The sequence below is a fragment of the Trichomycterus rosablanca genome, chromosome 6 (genome assembly GCF_030014385.1).
Source record: "Trichomycterus rosablanca isolate fTriRos1 chromosome 6, fTriRos1.hap1, whole genome shotgun sequence".
Lineage (NCBI taxonomy): Eukaryota > Metazoa > Chordata > Actinopteri > Siluriformes > Trichomycteridae > Trichomycterus > Trichomycterus rosablanca.
In genome coordinates this window covers 30,539,511-30,556,838 of record NC_085993.1, presented here as the reverse complement: position 1 = coordinate 30,556,838, position 17,328 = coordinate 30,539,511, and the positions used below count along the sequence as shown (strand labels likewise).

The 17,328-nt window shown below is 38.9% G+C and overlaps 1 protein-coding gene across 1 annotated transcript; it reads left to right on the top strand.

Moving 5' to 3' along the window:
- Positions 1 to 5,214: 5,214 nt before the first annotated feature.
- On the top strand, positions 5,215 to 15,127 carry tmem182b (transmembrane protein 182b). The gene is made up of 5 exons (XM_062996818.1): positions 5,215 to 5,373; positions 9,240 to 9,369; positions 9,608 to 9,706; positions 11,714 to 11,851; positions 14,025 to 15,127. The coding sequence occupies exons 1-5, from the start codon at positions 5,215 to 5,217 to the stop codon at positions 14,303 to 14,305; spliced, it is 807 nt and encodes a 268-aa protein (XP_062852888.1). The 3' UTR covers positions 14,306 to 15,127.
- The last annotated feature ends 2,201 nt before the right edge of the window (positions 15,128 to 17,328 follow it).

The window sequence follows — 17,328 nt, the reverse complement described above, 5'->3', positions numbered from 1 at the left end:
AGCTGAGCGCATCATCCGGACTGAGCTTCCTGACCTGCAGTCCATATACAGGAAACGGTGCTGGTCAAGGGACAGGAGGACAGTAAAAGACCCCAGTCATCTCAGTAATGGACTGTTTTCTTTGTTACGGTCTGGAAAACGCTTTCATGCCTTGAAAGCCAAAACAGAGAGGATGAGAAGAAGCTTTTTTCACAGGCTATTCGAGTCCTCAACCAAAATAGCAATCAGGACTAACGTACATGAATCTAAATTTATGTGTATATATGAGTATATATATGTAGATATATATGTATGTGTGTATATATGTATATGCGTGTATACAGGTTCTATGTATATGTATCTATATATATATGTATATAGAATTGTATTTGTGTACGATATTCACACTCTTATTGCATATGTTGCACAATAATAGATCAATATTATGTAAAGTTCTGTTGTCACTTTCGCATACTTGGTTCACTTTAAATTACTTTTATTTTTAATTATATTTAAGCTCTTTTAATTACAATTTTTAAATTTCTGTATTCTTACACTTTAGATTTTAAACATTTCTATTTTTTGTATAATAAATATTTTTGTGTACTTTGTTTACTTTTTGTAACTACTGTGGCTGAACAATCACAAAAGCATTTCACTGCCAGTTGTACTGTGTATGACTACGTATGTGACAAATAAACCTTGATTTGATTTTTAATATTGAATTTTACAAAATATAAAGAAAAACACCGGAAAAACACCGTCCGCTGTCCAAATGTTCGCTCACTGTATATAGAGACAGTTGGAGTCAACCTGTTCGTGACGTCACGTGTTTCGCAAATTTTAGTTCGTAATCCAAAATTTGTTCGTACGTTAAGTTGAAAAAGATCGTTCGTAACCCGAAATGTTCGTATGGTAAACCATTCGTAACTCAAGGGTCTACTGTATCAAACTGCTGCTTTTTAAAAACGTAACAAATTAATACGACCGTATATTGTGTCTTCTGTTCCTGCAAACATGATGATAGGTTTCTCTGGCTTAATGAAAAACTTGATTCAGTAAAAAATAAAATAAAAAACTACAAGCAGTTTTATGAATGGAATGTATAAAACCAGTGGCATAATACAACCCCAAATTGTAATTTGTAATGTTGTCATTCCTTTTCACCACACTTAAAAGACGTTTTGGCACCGATGATACCAAGTGATTTAGTGGTTCAGGTTTAATTTTGTTCCATTCTTCCTGCAAACACGTCTTAAGATGTGCAGCAGTAAGGGGTTGTTGTTGTCGCATTTTTTGTTTTAAAATTGTCCACACATTCTCTATTAGGGACAGGTCAGGACTGCAGGCAGGCCAGTCCAGTACTTGTACCCTCTTCTTCCGCAGCCATGCCTTTGTAATGTGTGCAGCATGTGGTTTTGCATTGACGTCCCTGGAAAAGGTTACGTCTTGAAGGCAGTGGTGTATAGTAACGAAGTAATAATACTTCGTTACAGTTACTTTGTTACAGTACTTAAGTAGTTTTTTGGAGTATCTGTACTTTACTGGAGTATAAAAATTTTCGGCAACTTTTACTTTTACTTCACTACATTTTCTTAAGGAAACATATACTTTTACTCCGATACATTTGATGTATGTAAATTCGTTACTCGTTACTACAAAATAAAACGACAAGATTTTTTTTAGCTAAATGATGTGAGATGTGTGACAGACTGCACGTAGGTTTGGTGAATCTGCACTTTTTTCTATTTCTTTAGGTAATTTCTGTATTACACCGGCAGAGGAAACATTCATGGTGGAAAATGCACGTCTTTAACCCTTTAATGGTCTCACCAAGAAAATAATGTTAAAAAAATTATTTCTTTGCTTTTTCTAGTTTTCAACTTTTCCAACTTTTCATGGATTATTTTCCAGCTGCTGCTTCAAGTTGACATATAAGTTAGAAATGGTGTTTTCTTAAAATAAAAATACCACATTTTTTAGTTTAACACATGCCAATCAGGAAGTAGATCTGGCCCAAACAAGATGATTTAAATACAGCTTATTTTTACCCAAATATTTTTATTTAAACTAATGGTTGAGGAATTAAAGCTCCACATGTTTTGTTACTCTCTTGAGTTTTGCTTCAAATTAATTCTGCCAAAATTCAGTGGTTATAGGTTGTTGAGATATGTCTATGACTTGAATGTACTACTTAAATAAAAAAATTGGGACATTATAGAAAATGCAAATAAAATAGATGCAGTGTTTCTTACATTTACATTGACTCTTATTTTATCTTGTATGAACCGAAAATATTTCATGTTTTGTCTGGTCAACTTCATTTCAATTCTTAACATACACATACATGCATTTTAAGCCTACAACACATTCTAATAAAGTTGGAACGGGGCAATTTAGGGCTAGTAATAGGGTAAAAAAACCAACTAAATAATGATGTGATTTCAAACAGGTAATGTCAATAGCTGATTATAATCATGAATTGGCACAGATCATGCTCAGATGGAAGGGAAAAAAATAGGTTAATTGTTAAGCTGGTTTACAGGCTTAAAAGAACAATCTTCATATTTTTTAAAATTCTGACCGCTTCCGTTTATACTACTATACTTCTACTTTTACTTTCAATACTTAAGTACATTTAATATCAGAAAATTACTTTTGATACTTAAGTACATTAAACATCAGATACTTTTAGACTTTTACTCAAGTAATATTCTAAATTTCTGGTAAGATACTTGTACTTTTACTCAAGTATGGCCTTCAGGTACTTTATACACCACTGCTTGAAGGCAGCATATGTTGCTCTAAGATCATACAAGCATGTATGTGGACATTTATGCCTGTTCAGTCAAAAAAGCAATAATGAGGTCAGGCACTACATTGGGAGAAAAAGACCTGGCTTGCAATCAGCAGTCTGCTTTATTCAAAATTGTACATTGGGGTTGAGATCAATACAGGCCACTGGAGTTAGCAGAATTATTTATACAATAAAGGTTCTGGTCTTAGTAAAATCTACAGTAGAATTTTCTTAATGTGTTAACTACCTGTAGTATTAAACAATAGTAATATTGTTCATACTATTGTACTATTATGTGTGGGGGTTAGTTTTAGTTGTACTCTGTATGGAAGGTTTGCTTATGTTGATGTGTCCACGTACTTTTGGCCACATTGAGCGTATACATGTAAACTTAGACCTTAGTGCTTAAGTTAACACTATGCTGCTACCTGGTGGTCATTTCTTGTAATTACGATTAATTTAGGTACGTGTTGGTAAGGGTTAGCGGGGGTACTAACGAGTACTTACGAGGAACTAACCACTAACTGTGTGATTACAGATTCTAAAACGTAACGTACCACAGAATGCCGTGCTTTAAAAGAGGTATTAGTTGAAAATAATTAAGATGTCATGTTTGACTACAGAACCTTGTGCCTTTAAAAGACGTTTTGCTTTGTCATGACACACTTGTTTAACAGTGTGATGGTATGGAGTTGGTGTCAAATTGTAAATTTGAAGACTTGGCAATTGACAAATATATATACACACTGATCAGCCATAACATTAAAACCACCTCCTTGTTTCTACACTCACTGTCCATTTTATCCACTTACCTTATAAAAACACTTTGTAGTTCTACAATTACTTACTGTAGTCCATCTGTTTCTCCATATCTTCTTTTTTTTAGCCTGCTTTCACCCTGTTTTATAATGGTCAGGACCCCAACAGGACCACCCAAGAGTAGGTATTATTTAGGTGGTGTATCATTCTCAGCACTGCAGTGACACTGACATGGTGTCATGTTGTAGGGCTTCAACACCATATTGATGCCAATAGTTTGGGAATGAAATGTCCATCAAGCTCATGGTCAGCTGTTCACATAGTTTTGGCCATATGATGTACGACAAACAGCCTGTGGATAAAGCAGTCTTTCATCCCACAACACTTAACAATAAATTTTGGCACTAAGGATACCAAGTGATGAAGTGTTTCAGGTGTTATTTTGTCCCATTTCTTTCCTGCAAACACGTCTTAAGATGTGCAACAGTATGGGGTTGAAGTTGTCACTTTTGTTGTTTAAAAATTCTCATCTCTGGGAGGCCAGTCCGGTACCGGTACCAGTCCGGTCCTCTTCCGCAACCATGCCCCTTGTAAAGTGGCAGCAGGTGGATTTGCAGCATTGTCTTGTTAAAAAAACATATATATTCATTTGACCGCAATACACATTTCCACGGTGTGATGGTCCATCCCAGATGCCTGTGAGCCCAGAGAACTTGACACCGCTTCTGGACATGGTTAACATAAGGCTTCTTTTTTGCACAGTAAAGTTTGAAGTGGCATTTTTGAATGTAACTCTGTATTGTAGTGCTTGACAAAGGTTTGCTAAAGTAATCCCTTGCCCATGTGATTATATCAGCTATTGATGAATGACGGTTTTTGATGCATTGCTCCCTGAGATAATGGAGATCTGCTTTTTACACACTGCAATTTCTGCAGAATTTATGCACTGTTTTTTCATCTATTTATTGACAAACTGGAGACCCTTTGCCCATCTCTGATCCACTCATACCAGCACAACACACACTAACACACTACCACCATGTCAGTGTCACTGCAGTGCTGAGAATGACCCACCACCCAAATAATGTCCTGAGGGGTTCCTGACCATTGAAGAACAGGGTGAAAGCAGGCTAAAAAAGTATGTAGAGAAACAGATGGACTACAGTCAGTAATTGTAGAACTGCAAAGTGCTTCTATATAGTAAGTGAAGCTGATAAAATTGACAGTGAGTGTAGAAACAAGGAGGTGGTCATAATGTTATGCCTGATTGGTGTACTGTCTGCAATTAAAAATGTCAGAATGCTTTTTCCATATTGTCCCAACTTTTTCTAATTTGGAATTTTAACAACATCTGTGAGTGTATCTAAGAAACTTGAACCCACAGGCAACAAATGCCATACTGACTGCCATTACCTCATGTCCAGCACTTGCTATCTTTATACAGCTCTCCCCTAAGGAATGCTGCCCCTGTCAATCATGTGTGTCTAATGCTCTCCTCCTTTAGTTATTTTTGAACAAGACCTTGGATTTAAACTGGGACTGGATCTGTAACTGTAATCTAATGATGGTACCAGAAATAGCCCTGCGTCATTACAAACCTCAGACATGGAAGGCAGACAGAAATCTAAATAGATGTGTTCATAGATACAATCAGATACAGTACTAGATGTTTTTCCGCCATGCGCTTAGCAGTGCTGCAGTTCATGGCTGGTTTTTGTGGAGCTCTGGGCTGCCTGTTTTTTCTGCTTTGTCTTGGTACAGATTACTGGCTTTTAGCCTCAGAGTCTTGTGACACAGAGGACAAAAAGGCAGCAGAATTGAGAGGACTTTTTACAAAGGTAAGTGATGACAGCACACATAGAATTTCATAGAACAAAACATAGACTGATTTAGGAATGATGTGGCAATTCCATATTTTGTAATGAATCTACTGTAAGTGTGTAGTAACTTCCAACAAGAGAGCAATTCTGTTACAGCCGCATCTGTTGCAAGGCTTTTGGAAATCTGATAAGTACAATGATGAACTGAAGTCGCTGTGAACAATGCAGAACTTAATCACTTATCAAATTACACTTGATAACAAAAACAAATTACAAAAAATACTAATTATTTCACTGCAAACCTAAATTTGAAACAATTTAAAAGTGAGTTAAACACACACATTCACACACAATAACGTACAACCCCAAATCAGAAAAAGTTGGGACAGTATGGAAAATGCAAATAAAATAAAAATGCAGTGTTCCTTACATTTACTTTGACTTTTATTTGATTGCAGACAGTTTCAACCCAAGGTATTTCGTGTTCTGTCTGCTTAACTTCATTTCAAATTAATTTGTTAATATACAGTACCTCCATTCCTGCATTTCAGGCCTGCAACACATTCCAAAAAAAAAGATGGAACGGGAACAATTTAGGGCTAGTAATGAGGTGAAAAAACAATATAATGATGTGATTCCAAACAGGTGATGTCAACAGGTGATTGTAATCATGGTTTGGTACAAAAGCAGCATCCAGGAAAGGCTTTGATGAGCAAAGATGATCAGAGGATCTCCAGTTTGAAATGATTGAAATGTTTACAAACAATGTCTCTTAAAGAAAGATTGGAAGGGATTTGCATATTTCTCCCTCTACAGTGCATAATATCATTAAACGATTCAAGGAATCGAGAGGAATTTCAGTACGCAAAGGCCAAGGGCGCAAGCTTAAGCTGAACGCCTATGAACGCGGCACTGCATCGAGAACCACCACTCAACAATAACTGATATAACCACATGGGTGAGGGATTACTTTGGCAAACCTTTGTCAAGCTCTACAATACGGAGTTACATGCACAAATGCCACTTAAAACTTTACTGTTCAAAACAGGAACCTTATGTTAACCATGTCCAGAAGCAGCTTCGACTTCTCTGGGCTCAGAGGCATTTTGGATGTACCATCACACAGTGGAAACGTGTATTGTGGTCAGATGAATTTGGAAAAAAATGGATGCTGTGTGCTGCAGACCAAAAATGAAAAGGGCCATCCAGATTGTTATCAGTAACAAGTCCAACAGCCAGGGTCTGTCATGGTATGGGGCTGTGTCAGTGCCCTTGGCAAAGGTAATTTACACTTCTGTGGAGAAACGATGACCCCGTACTGTTGCACATCTTAAGACGTGTTTGCAGGAAGAATAGAACAAAATAAATCCTGAAACACCAAATCGCTTGGTATCCTCGGTGCCTAAGTGTGGTGAAAAGGAATAGCAACATTAAAAAGAGGTAGGTTTTTTTGGAATGCAGGAATGGATGTTTATTAATAAGTGAAATGAAGTTGAGCAGACAAAACATGAAATATCTCAGGTTCACCCTGTCTGCAATGAAATAAAAGTCAAAGTAAATCTAAGAAACTCTGTGTTTTTTTTTATTATTATTTGCATTTTCCATGCTGTTCCAACTTTTTCTGATATGGGGTTGTAATATCTTTATTAGCTGCTTTAACCAGGTCATGGTTGTAGTAGGTGTGGAACCTCTTGGAAACAGTAGATTTAATGTAAAAACACACTCTGAATACTGCACCAGTCCATTGTAGAGCATTAAACATGCACCAATTAACTCATATCACAGCTATAGGTAATTTATAGGAGGCAATTTCATGGAGAACTGTAGAACCATGTACTACCCCATTAAGATACCAAGTAAACATGCCAAACTCCTAACAGATAGTGACCAGAGTCTTTGATTGAACACAGACCATCATCACCCATGTTACCTCCTGTGCTACTGTTTAAGAAATAAAAGTAAGGTTCTGTTTATAAGATAATATAAATAACAGTTATACTAACAAAGTGTTTAATACCCATATTAGAGAAAACAACACCAAACCTGTACACATTAAATTTAAACCTGGTTGTTAAAATGGCTGTATAATTTATACTTGTCTATTTAATTGAATCTTATTTCTACAAAACAAAATATTGTTTATAAATTAATTGTGAAAAGGCAAGTGGTCTACTTATACTTTTCCTATTATACAGTGTATCACAGAAGTGAGTACACCCCTCACATTTCTGCAGATATTTAAGTATATCTTTTCATGGGACAACACTGACAAAATGACACTTTGACACAATGAAAAGTAGTCTGTGTGCAGCTTATATAACAGTGTAAATTTATTCTTCCCTCAAAATAACTCAATATACAGCCATTAATGTCTAAACCACCGGCAACAAAAGTGAGTACACCCCTTAGTGAAAGTTCCTGAAGTGTCAATATTTTGTGTGGCCACCATTATTTCCCAGCACTGCCTTAACTCTCCTGGGCATGGAGTTTACCAGAGCTTCACAGGTTGCCACTGGAATGCTTTTCCACTCCTCCATGACGACATCACGGAGCTGGCGGATATTCGAGACTTTGCGCTCCTCCACCTTCCGCTTGAGGATGCCCCAAAGATGTTCTATTGGGTTTAGGTCTGGAGACATGCTTGGCCAGTCCATCACCTTTACCCTCAGCCTCTTCAATAAAGCAGTGGTCGTCTTAGAGGTGTGTTTGGGGTCATTATCATGCTGGAACACTGCCCTGCGACCCAGTTTCCGGAGGGAGGGGATCATGCTCTGCTTCAGTATTTCACAGTACATATTGGAGTTCATGTGTCCCTCAATGAAATGTAACTCCCCAACACCTGCTGCACTCATGCAGCCCCAGACCATGGCATTCCCACCACCATGCTTGACTCTAGGCATGACACACTTATCTTTGTACTCCTCACCTGATTGCCGCCACACATGCTTGAGACCATCTGAACCAAACAAATTAATCTTGGTCTCATCAGACCATAGGACATGGTTCCAGTAATCCATGTCCTTTGTTGACATGTCTTCAGCAAACTGTTTGTGGGCTTTCTTGTGTAGAGACTTCAGAAGAGGCTTCCTTCTGGGGTGACAGCCATGCAGACCAATTTGATGTAGTGTGTGGCGTATGGTCTGAGCACTGACAGGCTGACCCCCCACCTTTTCAATCTCTGCAGCAATGCTGACAGCACTCCTGCGCCTATCTTTCAAAGACAGCAGTTGGATGTGACGCTGAGCACGTGCACTCAGCTTCTTTGGACGACCAACGCGAGGTCTGTTCTGAGTGGACCCTGCTCTTTTAAAACGCTGGATGATCTTGGCCACTGTGCTGCAGCTCAGTTTCAGGGTGTTGGCAATCTTCTTGTAGCCTTGGCCATCTTCATGTAGCGCAACAATTCGTCTTTTAAGATCCTCAGAGAGTTCTTTGCCATGAGGTGCCATGTTGGAACTTTCAGTGACCAGTATGAGAGAGTGTGAGAGCTGTACTACTAAATTGAACACACCTGCTCCCTATGCACACCTGAGACCTAGTAACACTAACGAGTCACATGACATTTTGGAGGGAAAATGACAAGCAGTGCTCAATTTGGACATTTAGGGGTGTAGTCTCTTAGGGGTGTACTCACTTTTGTTACTGGTGGTTTAGACATTAATGGCTGTATATTGAGTTATTTTGAGGGAAGAATAAATTTACACTGTTATATAAGCTGCACACAGACTACTTTTCATTGTGTCAAAGTGTCATTTTGTCAGTGTTGTCCCATGAAAAGATATACTTAAATATCTGCAGAAATGTGAGGGGTGTACTCACTTTTGTGATACACTGTACATTTTTATTTCAAGGTGACAGATTCCTGTTTTTTCTTTACAATGTAGGACAGGTTACACAAGAAACCAAATGAAACTACAAGTAAAGTCACATCCTACCATGAAGGCATTTTCTGGAGATGCTCCTACAGGAATCAAGCTGGCCAAGAAGAGAAGAGCATTTTGGATTTTTGGATCAGTAGGTTAACAAACTCCATAACTAAATTAATATGACAAATGATATGATACATAGAAAAAAGACCTAATAAGACCTAAAAGAAAAAAAAAGACTTGGTCTTAAGATGTAAACCAGCAGTCCTATAGTTGTGCTGTATGTGTTTTATGTAATTATCTAAATTCATGAAGCGTTTGAATCAGCTAGAGGCATGTGCTGGTGCTAAATTTGTGTTATTTTATTTATTTATTTTTACTAACAGCCAACCAACCAACAGAGAAGAATTGCATATTAGCCTATCTACCCAATGTTCCTCTATCTGTGGAAGAAAGTGGCATTATAACTCCTGATTCAACAACAAGTGAGTTTTTATACAAGGCTCAGGCAAATTTTTTTTTTTTCTTTCATTGAGGTCTAGGAAGTTGTTATTTTTTGTCACAAAGAAAAATGGTACTTTATTTTCAAACTTATTTTAATGTGGTAGCGATAATTATAACGAACATCTTTTTATACATGTTGGTGACCTTGTAGGACAGTGGAACATTCCACTGTTAAAAGAGATTTCTTAGCTAGAACATAGAAATTGTTCAAACACCATATGCCCTAAGCATATCTAAGTAGTAATTGATTATGTATTAATACTTCTAGTGTAAATAAAAAATTTTCTGTAACAGTATAATAATGACCATAAAAGACTACTAAGACAAACCAAATCAATAAAATATGGGGTATAAGCTGAAGAGGGGAGTCCACCAAAAAGGACTTTGGGGAGTATCTGGAGAGGCTTTGAGTTAGTATGAAGGAGTGTTCTCAAAAATCTCCTCCCACTATTGTCCAATCTGATTAAGAATTAGAGAAAAAGATTCAGTTCTGTGTGCAAATTACACAAAATACTTAACCCCTTTCATTAACAGTTTTAATTACACAAAAAAAAATGGTTTTAATGTTGTCAAAGCCATAACATTAAAACCACCTCCTTGTTTCTACACACATTGTCCATTTTATTGGCTTCACTTGCCATATAGGAGCACTTTGTAGTTTTACAATTACTGACTGTAGTCCATCTGTTTCTCCACATGCTTTGTTAGCCCCCTTTTATGCTGTTCTTCAATGATCAGGACATGGTGGTGGTGTGTTAGTGTGTGTTGTGCTGGTATGAGTGGATCAGACACAGCAGCGCTGCTGGAGTTTTTAAATACCTCACTGCTGGACCGAAAATAGTCCACCAACCAAAAATATACCCAACCAACAGTGCCCTGTGGGCAGTGTCCTGTGACCGCTGATGAAGGTCTAGAAGATGACCAACTCAAACAGCAGCAATAGATCGAGATTGATCATCTCTGACTTTACATCTACAAGGTGGACCAACTAGGTAGGAGTGTCTAAATGAGTGGACAGTGAGTGGACATGGTGTTTAAAAACTCCAGCAGTGCTGCTGTGTCTGATCCACTCATACCAGCACAACACACACTAACACACCACCACCATGTCAGTGTCACTGCAGTGCTGAGAATCATCCACCACCTAAATAATACCTGCTCTGTGGTGGTCCTGACCATTGAAGATTAGGGTGAAAGCAGGTCAAAAAGTATGCAGAGAAACAGATGGACTACAGCCAGTGATTGTAGAACTACAAAGTGCTTCTATATGGTAAGTGGAGCTGATAAAATGGACAGTGAGTGTAGAAACAAGGAGGTGTTTTTTTTATTTTTTTTTATGTCTTTATTATCTATTTTTTCCCACTTTCCCCCCCAACTTTTATCCCCATTCTAGTCGTGTCCAGTTACCCTGAATGCGTCCCCTATACTGATTCGACCCTTTGCCGCTGACTGAGGATGCCACTCAACTGACTTGCGCCCCCTCCGGCACTCAATCAGTACAGCCTGCATTTTTCACCTGCACGAGCCGAGTTCATACACCGAGAGACACTGCGCACGGAGGGTCACACCCCCCTCAATGTTATTCCTCAGCCCTGTGCAGGCGCCGTCAGTCAACCAGCAGGGGCCGCAGTTGTACCAGTTATGAGGACCTATGCTCCGACTCTACCCCTAATCCCCTGAACAACAGCCAAACGTTGTTCATACTGCCGCCCAACCCAGTCGGGCTGAGAGGCATAGAGCTGAGTTTCGATACGATGCATCTAGAAACCCAACTCTGGTGAGCTAGCGTACTTTGCGCCACCTGAGCGGCTAGGAGGTGGTTTTAATGTTATGGCTGATCAGTGTATAACCTTTTATATAACTGCCTAGAGATGACTGTAACCAATTTTACATCAGTAAAAATTAATGAAAGTCATTTAACAGCTCTGTAAGGTCAACTTAATGTACTGTACGTACTATACCAAAATTATTTATTATGTGTTTTTTAGTACACAGGGCATTTTGGTGCATTATGTCAGTGCTGGGATTTACTATGATTCTAACTGGAGCGTTTGTCACTATATGTGGAATTCCAACAACCAGTTGGCGCCTTTACGAAGCTGGTGGAGCGCTTTTCATAACTGGTGGTAAGTAGAATCGATAATAACAATATTTCATTGTTGTGTTGTTTTTTCTTCCATTTGTCTTTCTTTCTTTTTTGTTTCATACACTGTTCAAATATTTAAAGGGAACACTTAAATCACATTTTGAATCAAGGTACAAAACTGAAATCACAGGCTGATTCAAACTGCGTGAATTTAATCACGGCAACTCATAATGTTACTCAGTAGTGTGTATGGCCATCATGTGCCTGTATGTACTCCCAACAATATCTGGACATGCTCCTGATGAGATGGCAGATGGTGTCCTGGAGGATATCCTCCCAGACCTGGATCAGGCATCAGTGGACAGTCTGTGGCATTATTTGGCATTGGATGCACTGATACATAACGTCTCAGAGATTCTTAGTTGAATTCAGGTCTGGAAAACTTAAGGGCCTGTCAATGGCGTCAATCCAGGAACTGCCTACACACTCTGGCTACATGAGGTCAGGCATCATCCTGCACCAGAAGGAACCCAGCGTTCACTTTTCCAGCTTAAGGCTGACAATGGCTCTAAAAATTTAATCCTGGTACCTAACAGCGCTATCACCTTGGCTAGTACATGGAGGTGTGTGCGACCCTCAAAGAATATGCCTTCTTCACTTCTGATTCTTTAACCAAGTTTTTGAAGTGTCATTCGCATCATTGTCTTTCTGAAAAGTTCTTGGTTGTTAAGTGAACTTATTATGGTGGCCACTGACACATTGGTCCCAGCCTTCATGAGGTCATCCTTCCCACAATAGTTTAGAATTTCTTGGCAATACTCCCAATGGAGTCTTTAGGAATCTTTTTTTACCTATTGCCCTTTTGGTGAAATGAAATGATCTCTCTCCTTCTTGCCCTTCTTTCTATTATTATATACTTGTCCTGATCTATGCCTTGCAACTAGTTGATCACAAAGATCCATGGAAAATTCCTTGGACTTCATGGCTTGGTTTTAGTCCTAAAAGTGCTGTAGAAATTGTGCCCTTTTAGACCAAAGTGCCTTTTTAATCTCTGGTCAATTAATTCAAATGATAACATATATTCCACTTAAATTCTGGACACATCTTAAGGATAACACTCACATTTTATCAGCTCGACTTACCATATAGGAGCACTTGGTAGGTCTACAATTACTGACTGTAGTCCATCTGTTTCTCTGCATGCTTTGTTAGAACCCTTTCACCCTGTTCTTCAATGGTCAGCACTCTCCCAGGACCACTACAGAGTAGGTATTATTTGGGTGGTGGATCATTCTCAGCACTGCAGTGACACTGACATGGTGGTGGTGTGTTAGTGTGTGTTGTGCTGGTATGAGTGGATAAGACACAGCAATGCTGCTGGAGTTTTTAAACACCTCACTGTCACTGCTGGACTGAGCATAGTCCACCAACCAAAAATATCCAGTCAACAGCGCCCTGTGGGCAGCGTCCTGTGACCACTGATGAAGGTCTAGAAGATGACCAACTCAAACAGCAGCAATAGATGAGTGATTGTCTCTGACTTTACATCTACAAGGTGAACCAACTAGGTAGGAGTGTCTAATAGAGTGGACAGTGAGTGGACACAGTATTTAAAAACTCCAGCAGCGCTGCTGTATCTGATCCACTCATATCAGCACAACACACACTAACTTACCACCACCATGTCAGTGTCACTGCAGTGCTGAGAATGATCCACCACCCAAATAATACCTGCACTGTGGTGGTCCTGGTGGGGTCCTGACCATTGAAGAAGCAGGCTAAAAAAGTATGTTGAGAATCATATTGACTACAGTCAGTAATTGTAGAAGTTCAAAGTGCTTCTATATGGTAAGTGGAGCTGATAAAATGGACAGTGAGTGTAGAAACAGTGAGGTGGTTTTAATGTTATGGCTGATCAGTGTATATGACCATGATTTGGAGTGCCACAGTAAAGATGAATATGCTCTGTTCCGCATCTATCACAAGCAGGGTATGTTTACACAGTACATGCAAGTAATATGCCTATAAAATTAAAGTTTGGTCCTACCCTAGAAAAACTTCATTCCTGTGCACCTCTAATCCAAACCTACAAGTTTCTTCTGAAATGAATGGGAAGTTGTTTGGCTTTATAAGACAATTTCGGACCTAACTTTTTCAATATCTCTTTATTATTCTACTGTTGATATTGTGTTTATTTTTCAATCATGTCCTAGGGCTCCTGCTTCTGGCTGTAGTGGTGACATTTGCATTGTGGGTGGAGGACTCAGCGGCTCTGGAGCAATACATCCTCCACCGAAGGTTCTCCGTGTGTCCTGGCCTGCACCTCAATTTGTACTACGGTCCATCATTTATGCTGGCACCTTCTGCTTCTTTCTTCTGCCTTCTCTGTGGCCTCTTCATACTGCTGGCAGAGAAAGCTTTAAAAACAGAATCAGCTAATGCAGCAAACAACTCCTGTTCCAAACAAGATGACTTTGAAGTGAACATGATGTAGGTCCAAAAAAAGATACAGTACATTTGCATGCTGTCAGGAACAATTAGACTGTCCTGTGTCACTACAGGGAAACAGGACAACTGTGATTGTGATTTGATCTGTGTGAGAAATCAGTCAAACATACACCATTATGCCAAAACATTAGGACCACTACCTAATAAGTCAAATCAGCTCTTACCTGCCTGGGCATGGACTCCACAACACATCCAAAAGAATCATGTGGTACATCTGGTACCAGAACATGACCAACAGGTCCTTTAACTCCTGCTTGTCTCAGCATGGGTCGTCCTACAGTGCATCCTGGTGCCATTTCTTTAGTGGGTAAATGATGCACATGTGTAAGGTGTAAGGTGTATATACACAACATATTCATTCAATGTCTGTTTTACCCTGAATTATTGGGCAAAAGGCGGGATACACCCCGGGCAGGTCACAAGTCAATCACAGAGCAAACACACACACACACACACACTTACTCTTAGAGCAATTTTAGATACTCCAATTGACCTGACTGCATGTCTTTGGACTTGTAGGAAGAAACAGGGACATACACACGCAGACACAGGGGGAACATGCAAACTTCAAACAGTAAGGACCCTTTCTGTCCAATACAAAAACCCAGGCGACAACACTTCCCACTGCACAGTGATGCTGGCCATGCAACAGATTACTTTTTACTTTATTTATTTATTCATTTAGTTTAGTTTATGAATTTTAAGCATTAAATGTAGTCTGCATTGGCATGTGGGGTTTTAAGAACATGATTTTCCGACTGATGAACCACCAGGGTGCAGTATTGCATTAAAGGTTTTCGTATTAGAACGTCGAATTTTTAATACAGTGAATTCTCAATTATTTGATGAAGAGGCACTTAAAAATGTTTTTTTTCTTAATACTTCTTTTTATAACTTGCAGACTTTTATCCACCTTATTTAAACCTTTAAATAAATGTAATCACTGAATAGAAGAAAATGATTCAATCAGTTATTCTTCATCCCTGGTGAGTTCTAGGTGTCTATGGGACAAAATTGATATGATTGAATTTGAGGCTTTTCGTAAAACACTGTTAAAAATCAAGTAAATATATATTGTAAAGTTATTCTAACTGATCACCTGAGTAACATGAATTCTCTTCAAGGATGACTATTCCACCATTCACAAACACAAAGATGTAACTGGTGTATTAAGTATAAAAATTCATATTCATGTTTGTGTGGTGGTCATTTAGATTAACCCTCATGTTCTGTTTGGGGTCCTAGTCATGGACAATTTAGTATCTCCAATTAACCTCACTTGCATGATTTTATACTGTGGGAGAAAACCGGAGCCCTCGGAGGAAACCCACGCAGACACGGGGAGAACATGCAAACTCCACACAGAAAGGACCCCACTGCCCCACCTGGGGATCAAACCCAGGACCTTCTTGCTGTCAAGTCAAGTCAACTTCATTTATATAGCGCTTTTTACAATATACATTGTCTCAAAGCTACTTTACAAAATCCAGGACCAACAGATACAAAAACCCCTGTTGAGCAAGCCGAGGGCGACTGTGGCAAGGAAAAACTCCCTGAAAATTACAGGAAGAAACCTTGAGAGGAACCAGACTCAGCAGGGCCCATCCTTCTTGGGTGGCCTGGAGGATACTTTAAATAAATACACGATTTAAATCATACAAACACAGAATTAAATGATCTAAAAGTCATAACTGGTAATAAATAGATAAATAAACAATTAAATAATAATAGAGTTGTTATCCGCTCTAGTCTTCAATAAAGTCTGTAGTGATTTCTTGTCGTTGCAATTACTCCAGACCCGTCACATCTGACAGGAGCAGCATCGTTGTCCCGGCAGTCTCGACTTTAATCCTTAACCTCGGCGGGTAAACAGGTTTCCATCAGAATGCCCTCGGGGTAAAACAACAGAGAATGTAGTTAATAATGTACAATGCTAGTTGACAAACAGTTTTACAGAGAGTTTTAGACTCCGGCAGCCCTAATTATTACAGCATAACTAAAAGGGAGAGCAAGCAGGTAACAAGGTCATGAAGGCTTTCACAGGACATCAGCGCCCATCTCCCCACCGTCATCAAACCTGAGTGATCGGACAAGAGAGGCAGGACGACAGCAACCCAACATCCCTGATCACCACAAGTTTCTATGACCAAGAACCCCCAAGCTCTGCGCCTTTGTCTATACTAATCAAAAGCCTGAGAAAATAAATATGTTTTCAGTCTAGACTTAAACATTGAGACTGTCCGAATCCCGAACAGAGGCAGGAAGATTATTCCAAAGTTGTGGAGCTTTGTAAGAAAACGCTCTTCCAGCCGTGATATTTTTAATTCTAGGAACTATAAGTAACCCTGCATCTTGTGAACGAAGTGGACGTGCTGGGTTGTAGTAATTAATAAACTCACTCAGATACTGTGGAGCCAGACCATGAAGCGCTTTATAAGTTAGTAAAAGTATTTTGTAATCAATGCGAAATTTAACTGGCAGCCAGTGTAGAGACGATAGAACAGGAGTAATATGGTCAAATTTTTTAGTTCTAGTTAGCACTCGAGCTGCTGCATTTTGAACTAACTGGAGTTTGTTTAAGGATCTACCAGAGCATCCTGTTAGAAGAGCATTACAATAATCTAACCGAGAAGTTATAAACGCATGGATCAGTTTTTCGGCGTCATTAACAGATAGTATATTTCTTATTTTAGAAATGTTACGCAAATGATAGAAAGCAACTCTAGTAATATTATTAACGTGTGTATCAAATGAGAGATCTGAATCTATTGTGACACCTAAGTTTTTCACATCTGGGCTGGGAGTAACAGAGAACGTGTTTAAGTTTAGCACCAGGTTAGACAACTTGTCTCTTGCAGCTTTAGAGCCAACAAGTAAAACCTCAGTTTTATCTGAATTAAGTAAAAGAAAATTACACGACATCCAGTTTTTTATGTCGTTTACACAATCTTCTATCTTACTGATTGTGTCAGTATCATTTGGTTTGGCTGATATATACAGCTGTGTGTC

Coding starts and splice junctions, on each gene's coding strand:
- tmem182b (XM_062996818.1), top strand. CDS start 5,215: ATGCGCTTAGCAGTGCTGCAGTTCATGGCTGGTTTTTGTGGAGCTCTG. Junction 9,370..9,607: donor CATTTTGGATTTTTGGATCA/GTAGGTTAACAA, acceptor TTTTACTAACAG/CCAACCAACCAACAGAGAAG. Junction 11,852..14,024: donor AGCGCTTTTCATAACTGGTG/GTAAGTAGAATC, acceptor ATCATGTCCTAG/GGCTCCTGCTTCTGGCTGTA.